Source organism: Rattus norvegicus, chromosome 1, assembly GCF_021556685.1.
Source record: "Rattus norvegicus strain SHRSP/BbbUtx chromosome 1, alternate assembly SHRSP_T2T, whole genome shotgun sequence".
NCBI lineage: Eukaryota > Metazoa > Chordata > Mammalia > Rodentia > Muridae > Rattus > Rattus norvegicus.
The window spans coordinates 164595314-164616758 of NC_141534.1; the positions used below are offsets into that span (position 1 = coordinate 164595314).

The following is a 21445-nucleotide window of genomic DNA, read 5'->3' on the forward strand; positions in this document are numbered from 1 at the left end:
GGTGCACCCAACCCGGAGATTTTTGACCTCCAGATGAGTGTGGATTTTATTTCTGTGCGTCCTGCTCAGGCAAGGGACTCCAGGGGCCTAGGCCCATTCCCACTTTTTATTGGGAAAGTCTTCGTATTCCTCATACAGCCTCTCTCAGGGTTTTCTGCGACGACCTTGAAGTAGAACCACAGAGAAAACACTCGGTTATTCTAAGCACCCTTACGGGAGCCTGAGAAGGGAACCAGTGTCACGTGACAGAAAGCCGGCTCGCTACAGATCTCTGAGTTGCCTAGAACATCCCGTCTCTATGGTCAACTGCACGCGAAATTCCTCGATGAGAAAGTTGTTCTTCCGGAGTACGGCTACTGCTTCCGGGGCAGCTCCCTGCGAACCGGGATTGCGGTGCTCTGCTTTCTTGGTTCCTGTGGAGCTATGCTTTCGCCCGCAATGAGCTTCCTCAAAAGCTTCCCGCCCCCTGGGTCCGCAGATGGACTCCGGCTGCAGCAGCCAGACACCGAAGCTGTGCTGAACGGGAAGGGGCTCGGCACCGGCACGCTTTACATTGCGGAGAGGTAGGTTCCAGGACTCCGGCGCCGGCCTCCTTCGGGGGCGCCTTCCTCCCAGAGGCGCGACCACGGGGTACTACAGGGGGGCGTCGGCCGACGCTGCTGTTATGCGGGCCCGGTGGGATTACCCCCCTCCGGAGCTCAGCTGGCTCTGTTCTCATTAACGACTTGTGCCTGTCTCCTGCAAGCCTGGCGCGTGGTCGCGTTTAGTTTTGAGTCTGCAGAGCCTCGGCTAGTTTTTCGATGGGCCTGGCTTTCTGAATGATCGTGTGAACTAGATGTTTTCCCTGCGTGGAATATGTAGCTCAGAGGAGATTGTGACGGGTTTAGGACGTTTGATTAATGAGCTTGGATTTTCCGCTCCAGATGTGGGTGGGGGAAAAGAGCATCTTCAGGCCCTCGCAGGGCGGAGTCATAACCAGTCGAACCCGACTCCTGGATGTGCAGGTCTTGGAAGGAATTCTTGTATTTGACTACTTGCAGGACTTTGTACTTCCACAATAAGATAGACGAGTCACTAAAATACACACTATACACACGCTCATACCTTCGTGCCCACCCCCATATTTTCCTGTTCTTATTCTCTCTGTCTCCCTCTCTCTGTCTCCCCCCAACCCCACACTCACACCCCCACTCCCGCCTTACTATCTTTCTCATACTTTCTGTCCTTCAGATTCTCTGGTTTACCATCTGCTGTATTTCATTTGTTGGCCCCAGAGGCTACTTTTCTTTTAAGAGCTCAGTGTTATAAATAACATTGGGCCTGCCTAGAAAAATCCAAGCTAGCCTCCTTTATATCACAGTCAGTTGATTAGTAACCTTAAATACATTCAGAATCCCCTCTGTCATGGCACTGGGAAACAAATCTCTTAGGGACCAAGATTATGCCTACTCCAGAGTCCAGGGTATAAAAGTGTAAGAAGTTAATTGTTTAAAGAACTGTTTGGATGGTGGGGCAAAGTCTGGGTGTTTAGACACCGACTGGAAATACATATGTGGGTGGGCACTCAGTTTGTTTGTGTATACACACACACACACACACACACACACACACACACACACATATATATATATATATATATATATATATATATATATATATATATATAAAAGGTTTGGAGCAGTCAGGAGGGAGAAAGAAAGGGGGTGGGTAGGAAGAAGTGGTGGAGATTCATTCATTCATTCTGTAAGTTCTGTTACTCTAGAGAACCCTGACTAATACACATGGGTGGAGAGATGGTTTAGCACTTAAGAGCACTAACTACTCTTCCAGAGGTACAGAGTTCAATTTCCAGCAACCACATGGTGTCTCACAGCCATCTGTAATGGGATCTGATGCCCTCTTCTAGTGTGTCTGAAGACAGTTATAGTGTACACACATTAAATAAATAATTAAATAATATTAAAAGACATCAAAAATACACATGGATAAATAAAATGGATCTTGTTTTTCAGAGTTAGGATTATTTCTGTGTTTCACACTCCACATGCAGAAGAAATTGTTGAGATCACCCAAGATCTTACTGTGTGTACCTTCCCTCTCCTAAGTCTTTTTCTCTTTACGCATGCATTTCTCTAAGGTCCTTTGCCTGGCCCTCTCTTCTGGACTATATAGCCTACTCCAGTGAGTATGTTAATACCTACTCTTTTGAATTTCAAATCTGTCTTTTGGACATTTGATCACACTGTGAACCCCAAGAGTGTATACTAGAAAAGTCCTTTTTTTCTAGTCGTGGTGTGGCTCAGCCTTTAGCACACCTCTTTATAGCCTCTGACTGGAAGACAGACACATCCTTAGTATACACCTTGAATCCTAAACAGTGAAGGTCAAGTTAGTTTGTAGAAGGAAGCACCATGATTGAAAGTGATGTCTAAATGAGTGGCAGACAGAGTGATGAATCAGAGAAAGACTTGACCAAATAGGATATGCCCAACTCTCAGGAGAAATGAGAGGAAAGGGAAGCTATTTAAGAGCTGTGCAGAAAAAGGAAGGAGACAGTTTTACTGGAATAGTTGTACAGAGACAGGTTAGAGAAAAAAAAGGGGGGGGGGCAGAGAATGAGTAGTCAGATCAGCTAGAGTTAGTTTGATGCCAAGCAGAACAATTCAGGAGAAACTGAGAGAAACCAGATTGAATCAGCCATCTTGGAGAGGAGTTTGCCCCAAAAGAGCCAAGTTAAACCAGTCAGAAAGAATGGGAAAGGGCGAGTTTTTTCAGCAGTAAGTCTAGCCTAGATTAGATTGTACGGAGGCTAGAGTCTTCCAAGACTAGGCCTAGGTTAGCAGCGGAGGAATTAAACTTCAGAGATGACACTTACTGTAGGAGAATAAAAGTTATTTTTATGCTGTTTGATACCAGTCTCCTAAGATACAGACACAGAAGCCCAACTACTCCATACATACACCAACCAAACTCACCCCTCAACATACCAAACTTGCTTCCCTTCACATTCATGTGTTTCTTGCATAAACACCTGGCTTTGTCCACCATCAGAGTTGCTCTATAGATGAAGAGGGTTTTGTTTTTTTAAGCACTTTTATACCCTGAACTCTGCAGTAGGCATATCTTTTGAGAATATGGATTTGTTAGGATGACTTACAGGTGAGGTCTAGTTAATCCAACAATGGCTGTCTGTGAATGGAAAGCCCAAGACTCCAGAAGCTGCTCAGTCCAAGGGTCTGATCTGATTCTCAGTAGATGCTGGAAGCCTGCCTAGGCCTGGAATAAAAGCATGAGTCTTCTTGACCCAAGATTGAGATTAGGAGTGGATCTTCCTACTTCAAATTAAGCAGGAAACTCCACACTGGTGTGCCCCCATGTTTGGATTTTAGTTAATTTCAGATGTAGTCAAGTTGACAACCAAGAATAGCCGTCACACTATGTAAAATGGGTTTTGTTTCTTTGTTTTTGCTTAAGACAAGGTCTCTGTGTAGTCCTGGCTCCCTGGAACTTCAGAGGTCTTCCTGCCTCTGGAGCGCAGGGACTAAAGGTGTGTCCTGCCACCATGCCCAGTGAGTCTAGAATTCTTTGTGGGAGGGTAGGCTTCTTGTATATGCTTTTGCATTTTGGAAAGTTTACAACTTAAAGGATATAAGTGTTGTTAATGCCTATATACTCTTATTCATTAGTTGAGGGCTGGAGAGGTGGCTCCAAGTTTAAGAGCTCTTGCAGCGGGCTCTGGTTTGGTTCTCACCTGCTGGCTCTTAGTAATAATCCCTGACTTCCAGGAGATCTGCCACCCTCTGACCTGTGTGGGCACCAGGTGCACAGATAGTGCACACACATGCAGCCAAGACTTTGTTTGTTTGTTTGTTTTAAATAATCAGGAATAGTTAATTTAACATTTTGCCTTGTTTCTTAAGCTGTTTGAGAGTTACAGACATCTCTTAAACTTACATGTAAATATCTTAGCATGTTCCTCAGAAGACACAGTTACCATATTCAGAAAGTATATCTCATTCTATGATCTTATTTTAAGTGTTTATTGGCAGATTCTTAATGCTTCTTTAAGAAAACATTTTTGGAAATGTCTCAAGTTATAGGTTACATATGTATGAATTTAAAATTAATTAAATCAAGATTATATAACAGAAGTCTTGTACATCTCTACTACCCTCTTTCCTCATTTCCTTGGTCTGATCACTCTTTGTATTTTTTTTTTTCCTCACCTGGCATGTCCAAGTCATGGGATTCAATAACCAGCAGTTTCCCCAAAATGATGGCGACTGATGACTAGCAAGCATCCAGGTCAATGGCATCGTGTGTGTTGGCGGGTGTTCTAATTGAAAGAAGTAGGGTGCTTAGGTAAAATGGTAAAAGGCAGTGTTCTTTGTGCCAGGACATGCATGTATTTTGCACATGCATTCAGGGCATTATATAAATGCTATTTAGTAGTTCTTCCTCTGAGTAGGTGAAGAACATGGACAGACCCAAAGCTGGAGCAGGTAAGAGCATGTCCACAGCTTGGCAGTATTATATTGCAGCCACTAGGCAAGCCTTTAGGATGTAAGCCAGAAGAGAATGGTATAGAATTTGTCTCTAAGGAAATAGCTTGTGTGTGTGTGTGGTAGAGGTGAACAACTCCTGGGCTCAGTTTCAGAGCTGTTTTGTTTTCAGGTTTATTCTATTCCATGTGTATGGATGTTCTGCCTGCATGTATGTACGTGTATCACATGTATGCCTTGCATTCCATGTGGTCAGAAGAAAGCATTGGATGTTCTGGACTTAAAGTTGTGAGCTATCATGTAGGTACTGAGGATTGAACTGTGGTTGTGTGCAAAGAGCAGCAAGCACTTGTGAGCACTGAGCTCTCTCCAGATCCCAGAGCCTAGTGCTTATAAGAAGCTGAGTTCTCGGGCTGGAGAGATGGCTCAGTGTTAGGAGCACTGACTGCTTTCCAGAGAACCTGAGTTCAAATCCCAGCAACCACATGGTGGCTCACAACCATCTGTAATGAGATCTGATACTCTCTTCTGATATGACTAAAAACAGCTACAGTATACTTACATATAATAAAATAAATAAATCTTAAAAAAAAAAAAGAAGTTGGGTTCTCATCCAAGTAAGGAAGATAAAAGGGCATGAGTAGTTCAAAATAAGTTATTTAAGACTGGTAAACTTTGTACTTAAACTAAAAATAGGTACTTTGAGCTTAGAGACAATGCTTTTTTACATATCATTCCCAAACCAATGTTACATCAATTAAGCCAACACAGATTCAATTTCTCTTTTACCTGCCTGTGCTGTTTTCAACACTTTCCCAGAAATGAAAGACACCAATTGCACTTATTCCTGAGTCTCAGGCTTGACAAAACATGAGTTAGTGTGTGTTTACTGCTCCCTAGTTCTTGTCCTTGCACTTATGACTCACGTCGGTCTGGCTTTGGTTTCTATGGCTGGTCATAGATAGTTATATATTGTGGTTTTGAAGTGCTTTATGTGAGAAGAGATTTAAAAATAATTAGGACTTAAAGTCAAATAAGTATTGGTCCAAGTGCCACACTGGCTTGGCTTAGCTCCTGAGAGCCCATAGGAAGGCTATACTGAGACAGCATGCTGGCAGCCTTAGGGCCTACAGCACAATTTCAGCCTTTCAAACCAGAGGCACTGTTTCCATTTAGATGCCAACTTTTTTTGACTGCCCAGGTTTTGTGGCTTTGAATATTTGAAATTATTTTAGACTTGAAAATTTAGGATGTTCCATTCTAAATCGTGGTCATATCAAGAGATTTTGGAGAAAGGAAACAGTTTGATTGGTCTATTCTCAGCACCCATGAGCATTGTTTCACCCCCACATTGAGAGTAACAGTAGGTGGGAAAGGTGTGTGTGATGCATACTTAAATAAGAAATCTTACTTTAGAAGCAGTGGGGATGAAGTAATTCCTTAGACTTCTAAGTATACCATTAAATAACCATAGTGTAGACAAACGAAGGTGACACCCACCTTTAATCCCACCACTTGGGAGGCAGAGGCAGATGGATCTCTGAGTTTGAGGCCAACCTGGGCTACACAGAGAAGCCCTGTCTCAAAATCATTGTCGTTGTCATAGAATGTTATAGAGTTGAACATTTACCACCACAGTCATAACACAGACCTTTTGGTAATGCTTTTGCTGAGGATTGGGTTACACAATTGTCTTATACCATTAGACAGTGTTTCCTTGATGGTGGTGAGTTCCTGAGGCATAGATAGAATTTAGTGTCCTCTTAAGCCAACCAGGAATAATTTTACATTGCTACTCTATTACTGTTGCTGCCTAAAGAAGCACTTGGCTCTCCAGTTGTATAGTTGTGTTGTGTTGTGTTGTGTTTGTTGTTATTATTTTAGACAGGGTCTTGTGATGTAGCCTTGACTGACTTGGAACTGCTATGTAGACCAGGCTGGGCTTGAACTCACAGAGATCTGACTGCCTCTGCCTTCCAAATGATAGAATTAAAAGTATATGTCACCTCCTGGGTTTTTGTTGTTGTTGTTGCTGCTGTTGTTGTTGTTGTTGCTGTTGTTGTTGTTGTTGTTGTTGTTGTTGTTGTTGTTGTTGTTGTTGTTGTTTGAGACCTGGACTCCCTATAGACCAGACTGGCCTGGAGTTAATTATGTGAATTCCATATCAGACTTGAATTTGCAGCAGTTGTCCTAAGTCAGCCTCTGGGGAGCTCATATTATAGTTGCGAGCCACAGTCAGCTTGCCAAAGCTGACTTTCTACTCTCTAGAAAGTAGGATGAGGCTGGGCATGGGGTCACAGGCTTGTAATGCCAGCACTTGCACTTAGGATGTAGAGGCAGGAAAGGCAAGAGGAGTACCAGAGTCAGTCTGGCTGTGGCCAGGTGTGGTAAAGCACAACTTTAATCCCAGCACTGGGGGCAGAGGCAGAGGCAGGCTGAGTTCAAGGACAGCCAGGGCTATGTAGAGAGACATTGGCTCAAAGAAAAAATTCATGGGCAACCTGGGCAGCTGAGGCCAACATGGGCTAAATATTAAAACTATCTTAAAATAAGGGGGAATGGGGATGTGGGGGTTGGGGGAGCAGGGGAGGAGAAAGTGGAAAGGATATAGAATATAAGTGTGTTCTGTAGAACCACATCCCCATTCCCTTCTATTATTTCTTGTATGGGAGTACACTGTAACTGTCTTCAGACACACCAGAAGAGGGCATCAGATCCTATTACAGGGAGCTGTGAACCACCATGTGGTTGCTGGGAATTGAACTCAGGACTCGATGCTCTTAACCGCTGAGCCATGTCTCCAGCCCCTGTGGCTTCCCTGTGGCTTTCTCTCAAAGCTGGTAATAAATGGGAACGTTACTTTGTCTCCTAAGGCAATAACAATTTTTTGAACTGTGATTGAAATCACAGCTGCTTTGTGTGTACATCATTTAATGTATGATGAATGGAAACGTTGATTACCAAGTGTCTGTTGCATGCTTACCTACTGAGAACTGTGCTAACATTTTTGAGGAATGTTAAATGAAGGGATGGAAGTAGGAGACTGACAAACAGGATCTGTTAACATACATGTGTGCATGTGTGTTACTGAGCTACAGTGTGAAACAGAAGAGGTTCCTGTGGAAAAGAGGGCTCATGGAGTTATTTGGAACTTGTCTAGATGAAAAGATCTCACAGCAAAGAAGGTAACGGAATAAGCATGAAAGACAGACAGGCAGGTAAGGGCCGAAAGCTGTTAAGAGCACACGCTGCTCTTTGGGAAGACCAGAGCTAAATTGTCAGTGACCACATTGGAGTTCACAGCCTCCAGCTCCAGTAACTCCAGCTCCAGAGGATCTGATGCTCTCCTCTGACCTCACCAGTACCCACATATATGTGCGCATGGAGGAAAAATAAACACAGGTGACTTGAAAAAAACCTGCCTCTCAAATTGTTTGAACTTATAGCTAGAGGAAAAGAAATCATAGAAGAGAAAATTCAATCCTTGTTGCTAAATTTTCTTATTTTAAGAATATTTCTAATATTGTCAATAAACTTAAATTTCTATGCATAAAACTGTCTGAGTTGAACCTTTATAAACTTTGGGGTATTAAGTTAGGATTTAATTTCTAAAAATAATCTGCGTAAAACATGTTTTTCAGCCGCCTGTCTTGGCTAGATGGTTCTGGATTAGGATTCTCACTGGAGTACCCCACCATTAGTTTACATGCGGTATCCAGGGACCCAAATGCTTATCCTCAAGAACATCTGTATGTCATGGTGAATGCCAGATTTGGAGGTATGTATGCTATAACTCAATCCAGTGCTTCCTCTGATAGTAAAGTGCATTTTAGAGGGCAGTGTTTGTTTGTTTGTGATGAGGTCTTCAGGTTGCTCAGGTTGGCATTGCACTCCTGGGCTTGAGTAGAATAACAGTCCTCATTCTCCTAGATGCTGACACTTTAGTTGTGTGCTTGGTGCTATCTGAAAAACAGTCTTTGACAATACTCAATGTAAAAATTAAGCCATTGGCCCACATTGGATAATAACATATTAAGCCAAGTTAATTACCTAAAACACAAGCGCAAGGCCCTGGGTTCGGTTCCCAGCTCCAAAAAAAAAAAAAAAAAATCTAAAACAATTTGACTACTTGAATTTCTTCTAACAGGCATATATTTACACTTAGAAGTCTTCTCTTAATATGGTTATATTCCAGGGTTGGGGATTTAGCTCAGTGGTAGAGCGCTTGCCTAGAAAGCACAAGGCCCTGGGTTTGGTCCTCAGCTCCGAAAAAAAGAAAGAAAAAAAAATATGGTTATATTCCTATTTTTTAACTGCTTATTCCTTCTCCTTCTAAAGGCATTTCAGAGATGTGAACCAGTATATTCTATCTTTCAAAAATTTAAGATAGATCGTATATATCTATTTTATCTATTTTATTTATTTTGAAGATGTGCATTAGGGAGAGGGTTGAGGGTTGTTGCCCGAATTTATGTCTGTGTGCTACTGTGTGGGACTGAGGCCAGAAGGGGGTGAATATTCCCCTAGAACTGGAGTTACAGCCTATGTGCATGTGTCTGTGTGTGAACATATGCTACGTGTGTGGATGCCTGTAGAGGACAGAAGAGGATTGGATCCCTTGGAGCTTGAGTTACTTCAAGAACCGAGCTTCTAGTAGCTACTTTTCCACTGCTGTGCCAGAGCACCAGCAGCTGAGGAAAAGGCTGTTCTGGGGGTTAGAGTCAGTGGTGGTGGAGCAAAGGCATGAAGCAGAACCAGTCCCACCCCCAGTAAGCAAGCTGAGCCTTACTTGCCAGGCAAGTTATTTTCTCATGAGTCTCAGTTTTCTTAAAAACTCAATCTCTAGAGGATTATGTTAGTCTCACTTTCCACGTGGCCTCGTCTCCTAAAGATTCTGTTAACCCCAGTCGTACCTCTGGCCGGTGACTAAACCTTTAACGGTAAAGTCGGTTGGAAGCCTGGATGCTGCTGTTCTTTGTTTGTGCTGATGCTCAAACCCAGGGCCTCCTTCCTGTACTGGGTAAGGGTTGCACCTGGCGTACCAACCATTTCCTAAATTTCTTACCATCCACAGCCTTAAGGGAGATTCCTGAGACAATAAGCAATTGTTAACAGTGGTTATTTCCAGGGTATAGATTCAGTTCAGTATAACCATGGAGATCTGGGGTTGGGTTCTCAGCATCCACATTAAAACTGCACCTTTGCCCCAGCAGTGCAGGAACACAGATGGATAGGCAGATCCCAGGGGTCTGCTGTCCAGCCAATCTCACCAAAACAGTAAGTCCCAGGTTCAGGAAGAGACCCTGTTTCCAAAAAAAAATGTCGATCAAAGGCCTGGGCTCAACTTAGGGCTTTTTTATACATGTATATAAGCGAGCATACCAGTCACACCTGCATCTCTATCTCCCTCCCTCCTTCCCTCTTTTCCTCCTACCGCCCATGCCCCACCCCCACCCCCAACACACCGGTGGCTATTTCTGGGAAGAGGATCTAGATGCTAGGCTCTGTCCTCTGCACTTTGAAATATTGTTACTCTAGACTGTGTTATTCTTACACAGTTACTACTGTACTGTAGTTACAATTACTGTTGTATGTGTAGTATGGTGACACATTGCTTTTTAAAATGCATCAACAAAGTTTGGAGCTTGTGGCTAATTCAGTGATTTAGAATTTTTCAGTATGTGTATTATTCTGCTGAATAATTAAAGGTACGTTTTTAAACAACATGTCATTGGAAACAGCACAGAAAAGGTATTATCAGTGGCCAGAGTTTTTTCTTTTGCTTGTCTATTTTTGTGCTTTTGTACACTGAACTTGTACAAATCAGTACTACACTGGTGGATGCCTCTTGTTTACTGTGTCAACCCTACTGGATGGAGAGACCCCACACATAGTAAAGTGTACTTCTGTATATCTGAGGGTTTCCAGAGGCAGTTAACTCAGGGAGTTGAACGGAGGAAGCAATCTTTAGCTGGTGCCTAGAGAGAACAAAAGGAGGAGGAGGCGGCCTGCTAGTGTGGGCATTCCTGCTTTCGTTCCCCTTCCTTTCTTCTCCCTCTCTTCCTTTCCTACACCCTGCTTCCTGGATGCCATGAAGGAGGCAGCTCTCCTTCCTCTCACCATGGGCAGCTTGAGACCAGGAGCCAAATCAATTCTTTGCATAGATTGCTCAGCAGGTGTAGAGTGACAGCTGGCACACCCTGCAAGTAGATTTATGGCATTAACAAGTGTCACTCCAGTCTTTCCTCATCTGCATGATAGTCAAAAGTTGTTTTTTAATACCAATTTCAAATGTAAAAATGTGCTTTTCTCTTTGCCATAGCTAAAGGCTGACTGCAGAGCTTTGAGCATGCTTGGCCAGCACGCTACCCCTGAGTTGCTTCCCCAGCCCGTCCGTTCATATATGTCTTACCTAGCCCACTGTGTGCGTGTATGTGTGGATTTGGTTCTTTCCCCCTTTAAGTAGGCTCTGTGGATCAAACCTAGTGTTGTTGGGCTTATGCAGCAAGTGCCTTACCCACTGAGCCTCCTCACCAGCCCCTAATATATATTTAAGATTGCTAATTTCAGCAAACATGTTCGTTGTGGGGTCAGTTTATTGATTTTTTTAAATTAAGAAGTGGTTCAAATATAGAAAAAGTTTAAAGTAATTTTTTTCTATTTTGTATTCAGTGTAACTTCTATTGCTTTTCCCAGATACTATAAGTTTTTAAGGGAAATTAACTGAATACTGTTGAAAGTTGCCCCTTTTTGGGGGTTGGGTCTCTATATTTCCTGGCACTTTCCTGGCACTCACTGTATAGATCACATTGGTCTTGAACTCATAAAGATCTACGTGCTTCAGCCTCCCTTGGCTGGAATTAAAGATATGTACCACTATGCCCAATTTGAAAGTGTTTTGTGGGAACCGGGGGCCTCATCCATGAACAGCTCAGCAATGGCCAAGATTAAGGCTCGTGCCTGCGCGGCAAGAAGGAGGAGGAGCTGTTGAAACAACTGGATGATCTGAAGGTGGAACCGTCCCAGCTTCTCGTGGCCAAAGTGACAGGCAGCGCCTCGTCCACGCTCTCCAAGATACGAGTTGTACTCAAATCCATCGCCTGTGTCTTCACTGTCATTAATCAGACTCAAAAGGAAAACCTCAGGAAATTCTACAAGGAAAAGAAGTACAAGCCCATAGACCTGCGACCCCAGAAGACGAGAGCCATGCGCCGCCGGCTCACCAAGCATGAAGAGAAGCTAAAGACCAAGGAGCAGCAGCGGAAGGAGCGGCTGTACCCACTGCGCAAGTGCGCAGTCAAGGCCTGAGACGACAACAATAACAATAAAGTCCAAAACTGGAGAGAAAAAAGAAAGTGTTTTGTGTGGGTCCCCATTTTATCCTCTTCTCTCTGACTCAAATTAAGCAATATTGTAAAGGTAGTGTCTGCCTTCCTGTATATGCTTTACTATTATGTATGTATGTATTTGCCATATCACATGTATGCCTGGTGCCTGCCAAGGTCAGAAAGAAGGGGTTAGATCCTGGCTCCGAGTTACAATTATGAGTCACTGTATGCGTGTCAGGAATTGAACCTAGGTTCTCTGTGAGAGTAACAAGTGCTCTAACCACGGAGTCAATTCTGTAGCCCTTCTATATATATGCTTTTAACCCTTACTGAATATGTATATGTCTCCAACCGATGTAATGGTTTTATGTTTAAATTTTTAATGTAAGTGATACCATATAGTTTGCAACTAGCTTTTTCATCTAGTTCCTTTTTTAAGTGTCTCTGTGTTGATACATTTATATATTCAGTCTTCCAGTGTAAAAATGTGAACCCGGGACTTCCTGTACAGAGTGACTGCCTCTAAGCTATTACTCCCACCCCTAGTCTCCTTGAGCATTCTTTATCTACAAACTATTACACATTTATCTGAAATCGTCTCACTGCTCTGCATAACCATCAGTAAACACTGAATTGCAATATTTAGATATACTAGTCAATTTCCTAGCTTGTTCATTAAATTTTTTGTGTATATATTTGCTTCTCCTTTTCAAGTACAAGTATTTCAGGCACATACTACCAGGATCTAGCTTCAGTGTCTTTAAAATGTGAAATAAATATTTTAAGTTTTTATTCCTTGAGACTGGAGAGACAAACCAGCAGTTATGAGCTCCTGCTGCTCTTTCAGAAGACAGAGTTAGGTTTCCAGGACCCATGTCAGGTGACTCACAGTGCCTCTAACTCTAGCTCCAGGGGACTCAATGTCCTCTTCTGGCTCCTGTATGCATTCTGTACATAAAGCTTATACTGGCACACATAAGTAAAGTCTTAAGAAAAACTAACTCTTAATGTCTAAAAAGGTTACTTTTATTTCTTTTATAGAAGAATCAAAAGAACCTTTCTCTGATGAAGATGAGGACGACAATGATGATGTTGAACCCATTTCTGAGTTTAGATTTGTGCCCAGTGATAAGTCAGCATGTGAGTGTTGTGATACTGATCTTTTCTCCATATGTCCCCTCTCCCATTGGTAAGCACACACCTCTCCCCTTCATTACCGTTACCTCCGTTCTGTTGCTTTATCCTGTTTAGTCTCCTTAAAGTCATTGAGCAGGTACTTATTACTGTCCCAGGTTGTGGATACAGTAAGAATACTGTGACTAGCATGGTATCTGGTGCACTTTGTGCAAGGAGGACTCTGGTCAGTCTGATTGACTCTGTTGACTCAATGTCAACGGCTGGAAACACTTCCAAAGTTGAAAATGTGGAGATTTTTGGAAAGTATGTCATGTGACAGAGGCTTTTTCCTAATTAGCAGTGTGACCAACATCTCTGACCTTTTTTCTTTACTCTTTCTTTTCCCTTTCTCTTTCCTCTTTTCAACAGGGTCTCTCTATATAGTCCCAGCTGTCCTGGAACTATGTAGACCAGGCCTTAAACTCAAAGAAGTCTGTTTGCTTCTACCTTATGAGTTCTGAGATCAGAGGCCTGACCCACAACACCTGGGTTGGCCTTTTTTTCTTAAATCCAGCCACCAATGAAGAGATATTATAATGTCTTGAATCCTTACTTTGTGACTTATTCATTGTCTTCAAGCATTTTCCATGGTCAATTTTCATTTGAATTTTATAGATTTTATAAATATAGTTAGCCTAGTAAACCTTTTGTCTGCTTTTAAATTGGTTTGTAGCAGTGGTTATATTTATTCTAAAACTCTGTGGTGCACTGGAAAAAGTATTAGTTACAGTTTCCTGTCCTTCAGTGGAGGCGATGTTCACAGCAATGTGTGAGTGCCAGGCCCTGCATCCAGACCCTGAGGATGAAGACTCGGATGACTATGATGGAGAAGAGTATGATGTGGAAGCACATGGTCAGTGACTTGGGTCTCAGGTTGGCGTTACTGTTTCATTTTAAGCATGTGCTAAGGGCATACAATTTTTAGTTTTGTTTTTTTTTTTCTATAAAGGAACCCATGTAAAATGGCTGTAAATAAAGGTCCATTAGCATACTTGGTGTCTCGGCCCTTTCAGCAGACAATTGGGGAAATGAATGGCTTTCCCAAGCTCAAACAACAATAAGATATTAGGGGTGGGGAATGGATAATAGAAACAAATGGGAAAGACAAGGACAGCTAGAAAGTCGGTGGTCAAGAGCATACCTCAGTCTGAGCTGGCTGTCCCTACCCTCCCCACTGAGAAATCTGTTCATGTATATCTCTTTAAAGTTGTATTTAATTTGCTTATCTTACATGTATGAGTGTTTTGCCTGGATTCCTATATGTGCCCTCTGAGGCCAGAAAAGGGTTTTGGAACCCCCTGAGTTTGAATTATATGGTTGTGAACTGCTAGCTGGGTGCTGGGAACCAAACTGCAGGCCCTGCAAGAACAGCAAATGCTCTGACACCACCGAGTTGTCTCTCTAGAGTTCTCTTGATATCGCACTTTAATTTCCTTTTCCCTAAACCCATACTTCATTTATCCACAACTATTTTCCACTGCCTCCAGACCAGAATGTGCTCCCTTGCTCTGGTAGGTTGCAACCTAAGGCACAAACGGTCTCTTTGGCACCAGTCTGGGCATCTACAGTTCTTTCCTACACAGGAATCCAGTTCCCAGCCTAAGACTACCCATTTCTGGAATTATTCTTCACATACACAAATATGTTCTCATTTCTTAGAGATTTTTTTAAGTGATTTTCTGTTTTTGTCCCTTTTATATTCTTTTAGATTTTCTGGTTTTTTAAAAAAGGAAAAATATGTTAATTCAAAATTCTTTCAGTCAAATTTTGTATTTATTCACTTATAAAATTCCCACCTTGGAATATTCCCACCTTAGAATAATAAAGGATTCACCAATTTTAAAAACACCCTCGGGGCTGGGGATTTAGCTCAGTGGTAGAGCGCTTACCTAGGAAGCGCAAGACCCTGGGTTCGGTCCCCAGCTCCGAAAAAAAGAACCAAAAAAAAAAAAAAAAAAAAAAAAAAAAACCACCCTCTTTTCCTTCTGGTTTTCTAATTCTAATGGGTAGGGACATATTTTTCTTTTCTTTTTGGAACTCTTAATAATGACCCTATCAATAAATACCGGAAGCCTGTACATCTCCAGCAAATGCATTATTTATTGTCCACTGTCTTTTTTTCCCACTGCTGTATAAAATCGTGTTCTGTTTGTTTAGAGCAAGGACAGGGGGACATCCCTACATTTTACACCTATGAAGAAGGACTATCCCATTTAACAGCAGAAGGGCAAGCCACGCTGGAGAGATTAGAAGGAATGCTTTCTCAGTCTGTGAGCAGCCAGTATAATATGGCAGGCGTCCGAACAGAAGATTCAGTAAGAACTTACGAAGGTGAGTGCCCTTTCTCTTCACCTCATGTGGTGGTCATGTGGCGGTCCTGTGGCAGTCCTGTGCTTTCTGATCTCGAACTGCTTATGTGCCACACCCAGACTTAAAGCACATCTCTATATACTTCTCTTTTTTGGGGAGGGGGGGTCTATTTTGTTTTGTTTTTGAGACAGGGTTTTTCTGAGTAGCTTTTGGCTGTCCTGAAACTCTTGAAGTAGACCAGTCTGGCCTTCAACTCTGAGATCCACCTGCCTCTGCCTTCCTACTACTGGGATTAAAGGTGTATGTCACCCCCCCTTATATGTGTACATTTAATTCTTTTTAGAATAAAGTTTATGAAAAGTTTAAGGATAAGTTTATGATCCACATTTTATCCATTAGACAGCTAAAGCTCAGAAGGGTTGCATTGCTTGAGGTCAAACAGCTGATAAGAGGATTATTTCAGTGAACCATTATATAAAAGTAATATGCCTGCCATTGTCATCAGCACCTCTTACATTTTATGTGTTTAGTATATATTAGTATTTTATGCTCTAGGAACATTGTAACACTGTTGTTTTCAATGACTACAGGACATTGTTGAAGTGGCTTTAGTGTGTCTTCTCTGGTCCCCTTTCACTTCTCCCATGGTGCTGTGATCAGTATCACATGCATACAGCATATTGACCTGAGTTTTGGAGTTCTGGGATAGTGGCAAGGATGGGGAGATGGGGTAGGAATTGTATCTTACTGTATTGCCCATGCTAGACACAGACTAGTAAACTCAAGTAATTATCGTATCCCAGCATGCCTTACTCACATGTGGCAGGTGAAGAGTTGGGAGAGAGTCAAGAGTGAGAAAGTAAACAACTACAGATGGTTTTTTCCAGAGCACTTTTTTTTTTTCTGCCCTCCTCACATTTTTTTTTAAAAACTGTATTCTATGTGTATATGTGTTTGCCTGCCTGGATATCTGTGCTCCTTTGCATGGTTGTGGAAGCCAGATGCCCTAGAACTGAAATTGTAGACAGTTGAAATCTGCCATGTGGGTGCTACAAATCGAGCCTGGGTCCTATGAAAAGTCGACAGTGCTCTTATTCTTAAGTGCTGGACTATGCCTTTAGCCCTCATCCCATGCCATGTTAGTGAGATAATGGAAATGGGGAGATAAAGTTTGCTGCTGTTGTTTTTCTGCTCTGATTAATGCATTTGAAAATCCCTGCCAGCCAGACCTGGTGGCATGAACTTGTGATCCTAGCGCCTGATGTGAGCCCACAGGACGCAGTGACTTTGAGCTTGTCTAGGCTACATAGCTAAACATTCCAAATTTTTTTGGAAGAAAAGGCATAAATTGACTCCTGCCTAGGATTTGTGGGTTTGTATGTGTATGTGTGTTGATATTGTGGATTTACAAAGTTAGCTGTTTAGATTGATTTTTAATTTGACTTAAATCCACAGGTGGCTCAGATAACTTTGTTTTCAAAATAGAAAGAGTGGAATTGGAGGTGTTAGATAGCCTGAAGTGGTGGTCCACCTGCAGTCCTAGCCATGGGCCTGAGGTCAGGAGCGGAGGATAGCCTGAACTGCATGAGACCCTATTTCAAAAACAACAAAATGCCCAAATTTTTAAAATGCAGTTATTGTTTTTATTGTATTTTTTAGATTGGGTCTCACGTGTAGCTTAGAAGTACTACACAGACTAGACTGGCCTTAAACTCACAGAGTTCTATCTGACTGCCTCCCAAGGGCTGGGACTGCAACAGGGGACCACCATGCCAGGCCTTGCTGAGTCAAGTGTCTGAGAGAGTGTCTTTATGTACAGATGGCATGGAGGTAGAGACCACACCAACTGTTGCCGGACAGTTCGAGGATGCAGACGTTGACCACTGAGGATGACTCGTGTGACTTACAGTGAGTGAGTAGCTGATTCTCTCTCGTTACTGCATGAGGATCCCTGAAACGACGATGGGCTTAAAGAGTTCTAGGAAGGTAGCAGTTTTAAAAAATGTTATCCATCTCTGGTTACTGGAAATTACTTGGGTTTTGCCCTACAAACATCTTTTAAGTTCAGTTCCAGAAAGATATGACGCCCTCTTCTGGCCTCCACAGGCACTACATGCACATGGTACACATACATGCTGGCAAAATACACACACATAAGATAAATATATATATTTTAAGTTCAGTGTTTCTAAATTACTGCAGTTATAGAACTAACGATGCATGGTAACGATGCATGTTTTCTTCTAATGCGGCTATCAAAAAAATAGCCTTAGAGAAATTCTGTGGCTGTGTGGTTTATATCTCTTCCCATAAATGTTTTCCTTCCCTGCATTATTGCTGCTTTTGTGTAGTCTGTAGGCAGCAGACTCTCTGCTCACATCACTGCGAGCTTTCCTGGTGCCGGTTAGTTTTCCGCTCTCACAGTCCCAGACATTGATAACCCACCACCGACTCCAGGCCTGACCTCCCTTACTCATCATCACGTTAGTGACAGCTAACTGCCTTTGAAGGGAAGGGGCAGTGGCTAGCATTATAAGTTGTTAGTAGCCTGGATGGGAAGTTTTTCTTCTTTTTTCTCTTAGTGGATTTTTTTAAATTTACATTTAAATGTTATCCCCTTTCCCTGTTTTCCCTCCAGAAACCCAATATCTCATCCTCCCCTCCCCCTGCTTCTATGAGGGTAACTCTCTTATCCACCCACCCATTCCCTCCCACGCCCTGACATTCCCCTATGCTGGGGCATTGACCTTTGACAGGACCAAAGGCTTCTTCCATTAATGACAAGGCTATCCTTTGCTACATATGTGGATGGAGCCATAGGTTCATCCCTGTGTACTCTTGGGATGATGGTTTAGTCTCTGGGAGCTCTGAGGGGTCTGGTTGGTTGAAATTGTTGGTGCAAACCCCTTCAGCTCCTTCAGTCCTTTCTCTCATTCCTCCATTGGGGACCCCATTCTCAGTCCAATGATTGGCTGCAAGCACTCACCTCTGTATTTGTTAGGCTCTAGCAGAGCCTCTCAGGAGGCAGCTATATCAGGCTCCTGTCAGCATGCACTTCTTGGCATCTGCAATATTGTCTGGGTTTGGTGTCTGTATATGGAATGGATCCCCTCGGTGGGGCAGTCTCTGAATGACCTTTCCTTCAGTCTCTGCTCTACACTTTGTCTCCATATTTTCTCCTGTGAGTATTTTTGTTCCCCTTTTTAAGAAGGTCTGAAGCATCCACATTTTGGTTGTCCTTCTTCTTAAGCTTCATGTGGACTGTGGATTGTATCATGGGTATTCCAAGCTTTTGGGCTAATATCTACTTATCAGTGAGTACATACTATGTGTGTGCTTTTGTTTACTGGGTTACCTCACTCAGGATGATATTTTGTAGTTCTATCCATTTGCCTAAAATTTCATAAAGCCATTGTTTTTAATAGCTGAGTAGTACTCCATTGTGTAGATGTACCACATTTTCTGTATCCATTCCTTTGCTGAAGAACATGTGGATTCTTTCCAGCTTTTGGCTACTATAAATAAGATTTCTATGAACATAGTAGAGCATGTTGTGTCCTTGTTATATGTTGGAGCATCTTTTGGGTATATGCCCAGGAGTGGTATAGCTGGTCCTCAGGTAGTGCAATGTCTAATTTTCTGAGGAACTGTCAGACTGCCTATTATTTTTGTTGTTAGACATGGAATTGTGTTTGTGTGGCTCTCTTTTGGGTTAGTTGAAAGATTACTTTGTTTTTTCTAGGGAGTTCCCCTCCTTGTGTTGGAGTTTCCCATCCATTATCCTTTGTAGGGCTTGATTTGTGGAAAAATTGTATAAATTTGGCTTTGTCATGGAATATCTTGTTTTCTCCATCTATGTTAATTGAGAGTTTTGCTGGATATGGTAACTTGGGCTGGCATTTGTGTTGTCTTAGGTCTGTATGACATCTGCCCAGGATCTTCTGCTTTCATAGTCTCTGGTGAGAAGTCTGGTGTGATTCTGATAGGTCTGCCTTTATATGTCTCTTGACCTTTTTCCCTTACTGCTTTTAATATTATTCTTTCTTTGTTTAGTGGTTTTGACTATTTTGTGATGGGAAGAATTGCTTTTCTGGTCCAATCTATTTTGTGTTCATTTGTTAGTTGATCTGATTTCCAAACAGTGTAATTTTTGATCATTTAAGATTGTATGTGGGCTGGAGAGATGGTACAGTGATTGAGAGCACCGACCGCTCTTCCAAAGGTCCTGAGTTCAATTCCTAGCAACCACATGGTTGCTCACATCTATCTGTAATGAGATCTGATGCCCTCTTCTGGTGTGTCTGAACACAGCTACAGTGTACTCATATACATAGAATAAATAAAATCTTAAAAAAAAATTGTATGTACTTTGAAAGCCTAAAGAAGAAGTAGAGTGTTCGTGTAACCATTACTAATTCCAAACCTCGGGATGGAGCGTGAAATAGGGTACAGAAAGGTGCACACGTATCATAGCCTCACAGCTCCACCACGTATGTGCTCACATGCTGTCTCTGCTCCTCTGCAGGTGGCCTGCATAACAGGTTCTCAGTTTCCTCATCTCTACAATGGAAGCATAGTTACTAATCAGGGATATTACAAGGCCTGAGATACAACAATAGTTTGGAATCCTACAAGGCTTCACTAAATAATGGCTATTAGTAATAATAACTGTGAGCCCTTTGTCTTTCAGATTCTGCTCATAACTATAGGCAAGAACTTGATGCCTCTTCACTCCAGAATGGAGCTGGTGAAAGGCTTTTTTCTTCTCCAAAACTCATTTCTCAAGACAAACTATAATGAGACAGCAAGCTGTCACCAGCAGAAAAGACTCTGACCTCTATTAACAAAGGTGAATTAACTGAACGGGTTTTTGTAGTTTCTCATTTACCCCTAAGCTTCCTGTGTCTAGTTATCTTCTGAGAGGGCCTCTAATTCCTGCCTTTGCTGTGTGCAATCTGTCAGCTACGAGGCCTGTGTGTCGTGTGCACAGTGGGGCAAAAGTGAGGTGGGGAGCTTAGATGTCTCTGGGACTTAGGAGGACTCTCTGATCCCTGAGATAAAAAGCAAAGGCCTCTGAGGGCACAGCCTTTAGCATTCTCCACGGACGCATGGGCCCTCTACTGGGGCTCAACCACATCTCGTCATGACAAATGCTTGTGTGCTACTTCTGTTCCTCCTCATTTACCATCAGCTCTGTTACATTCTCCTAGCTTAGGTCCTTGACTGTCACAGAGTAAATCATCTGAAATGAAGTCTGCAAAGTACTCTCAATGATATTTTGTCTTTGTAATAGTTAAATAAATCTGGGTTTTCTATATCACTGTGGTTTTGCTCTTGACTAAAATCATTGAGAAAAGATGATTTGTAAATATTATGTGTATGTGTGTTTTGCCTGTGTGTCTATGTCATGTGTGTGTGTTTTGCCTGTGTACATCGTGAGTGTTCCTGGTGCCCATGGAGGTGAAGAGGGTGTTGGAACCATTGGAACTGAGTTCCCGATGTTTATGACCTGCCACAAGGGTGCTGGGAACTGACCTTAGGTCCTCTGCAAGAACAGCCAGTATTCCTAACTGCTGAGCCAGCTCTCCAGCCCAGCACTTACTTCTCTTATAGAGGACCTCAGTTCAGTTCCTTTGCTTCTGTATTGGGTGCTCACAGCACTATACTGCTGGCTCCCGGCAATCTGACAAACTATTCTGGTTTCCCTGAGCACTCAGCTACACATGCAAATACTATACCCCTGTAGAGAAAAATAGTAAAGCTCTAAAGTAATGCTGGACTACGGGTAGACAGCTGGTAATGCTGGGGTAGGGGTAGACAGCTGGTTTACCTTTGTGAAGCTGGTCTAGCTGTGTGAAGCCCTGGTTCAATCCCTACCACTTTATAAGCATGGCCGGGTTGGCGTGCCTATAAATCCCAGTGCTTCCGTGGTGGAGGCAAGAGGTCAGAAAGGTCATCCTCAGCTAGTATGTCACATGAACACATAAACAAAATGCTAGTCCTAGAGAGAGGAGCTTTGGCAGAGGATCAGGTTTGTCTCCCAACCCACATAAACAGCTTGTAATCATTCTGGAACTAGCCCCACAGGATCCAGCAGCTCTGGCCTCCATAGGCATCTGGATTTGTGTG

The 21445-nt window shown here is 42.6% G+C and overlaps 1 protein-coding gene and 1 pseudogene across 2 annotated transcripts; both read left to right on the forward strand.

Moving 5' to 3' along the window:
* The first annotated feature begins 364 nt into the window (after positions 1 to 364).
* Positions 365 to 20633, forward strand: Clns1a (chloride nucleotide-sensitive channel 1A). 2 transcript variants are annotated; one of them, NM_001444211.1, is given in 7 exon segments: positions 365 to 563; positions 8144 to 8280; positions 12872 to 12970; positions 13752 to 13859; positions 15164 to 15337; positions 17136 to 17228; positions 20007 to 20633. In NM_001444211.1, coding segments are annotated over 6 exon segments (726 nt in total). In that variant the 5' UTR covers positions 365 to 423; the 3' UTR covers positions 17204 to 17228; positions 20007 to 20633.
* LOC147996889 (large ribosomal subunit protein uL29 pseudogene) lies at positions 11289 to 12197 on the forward strand (annotated as a pseudogene).
* Positions 20634 to 21445: the final 812 nt, after the last annotated feature.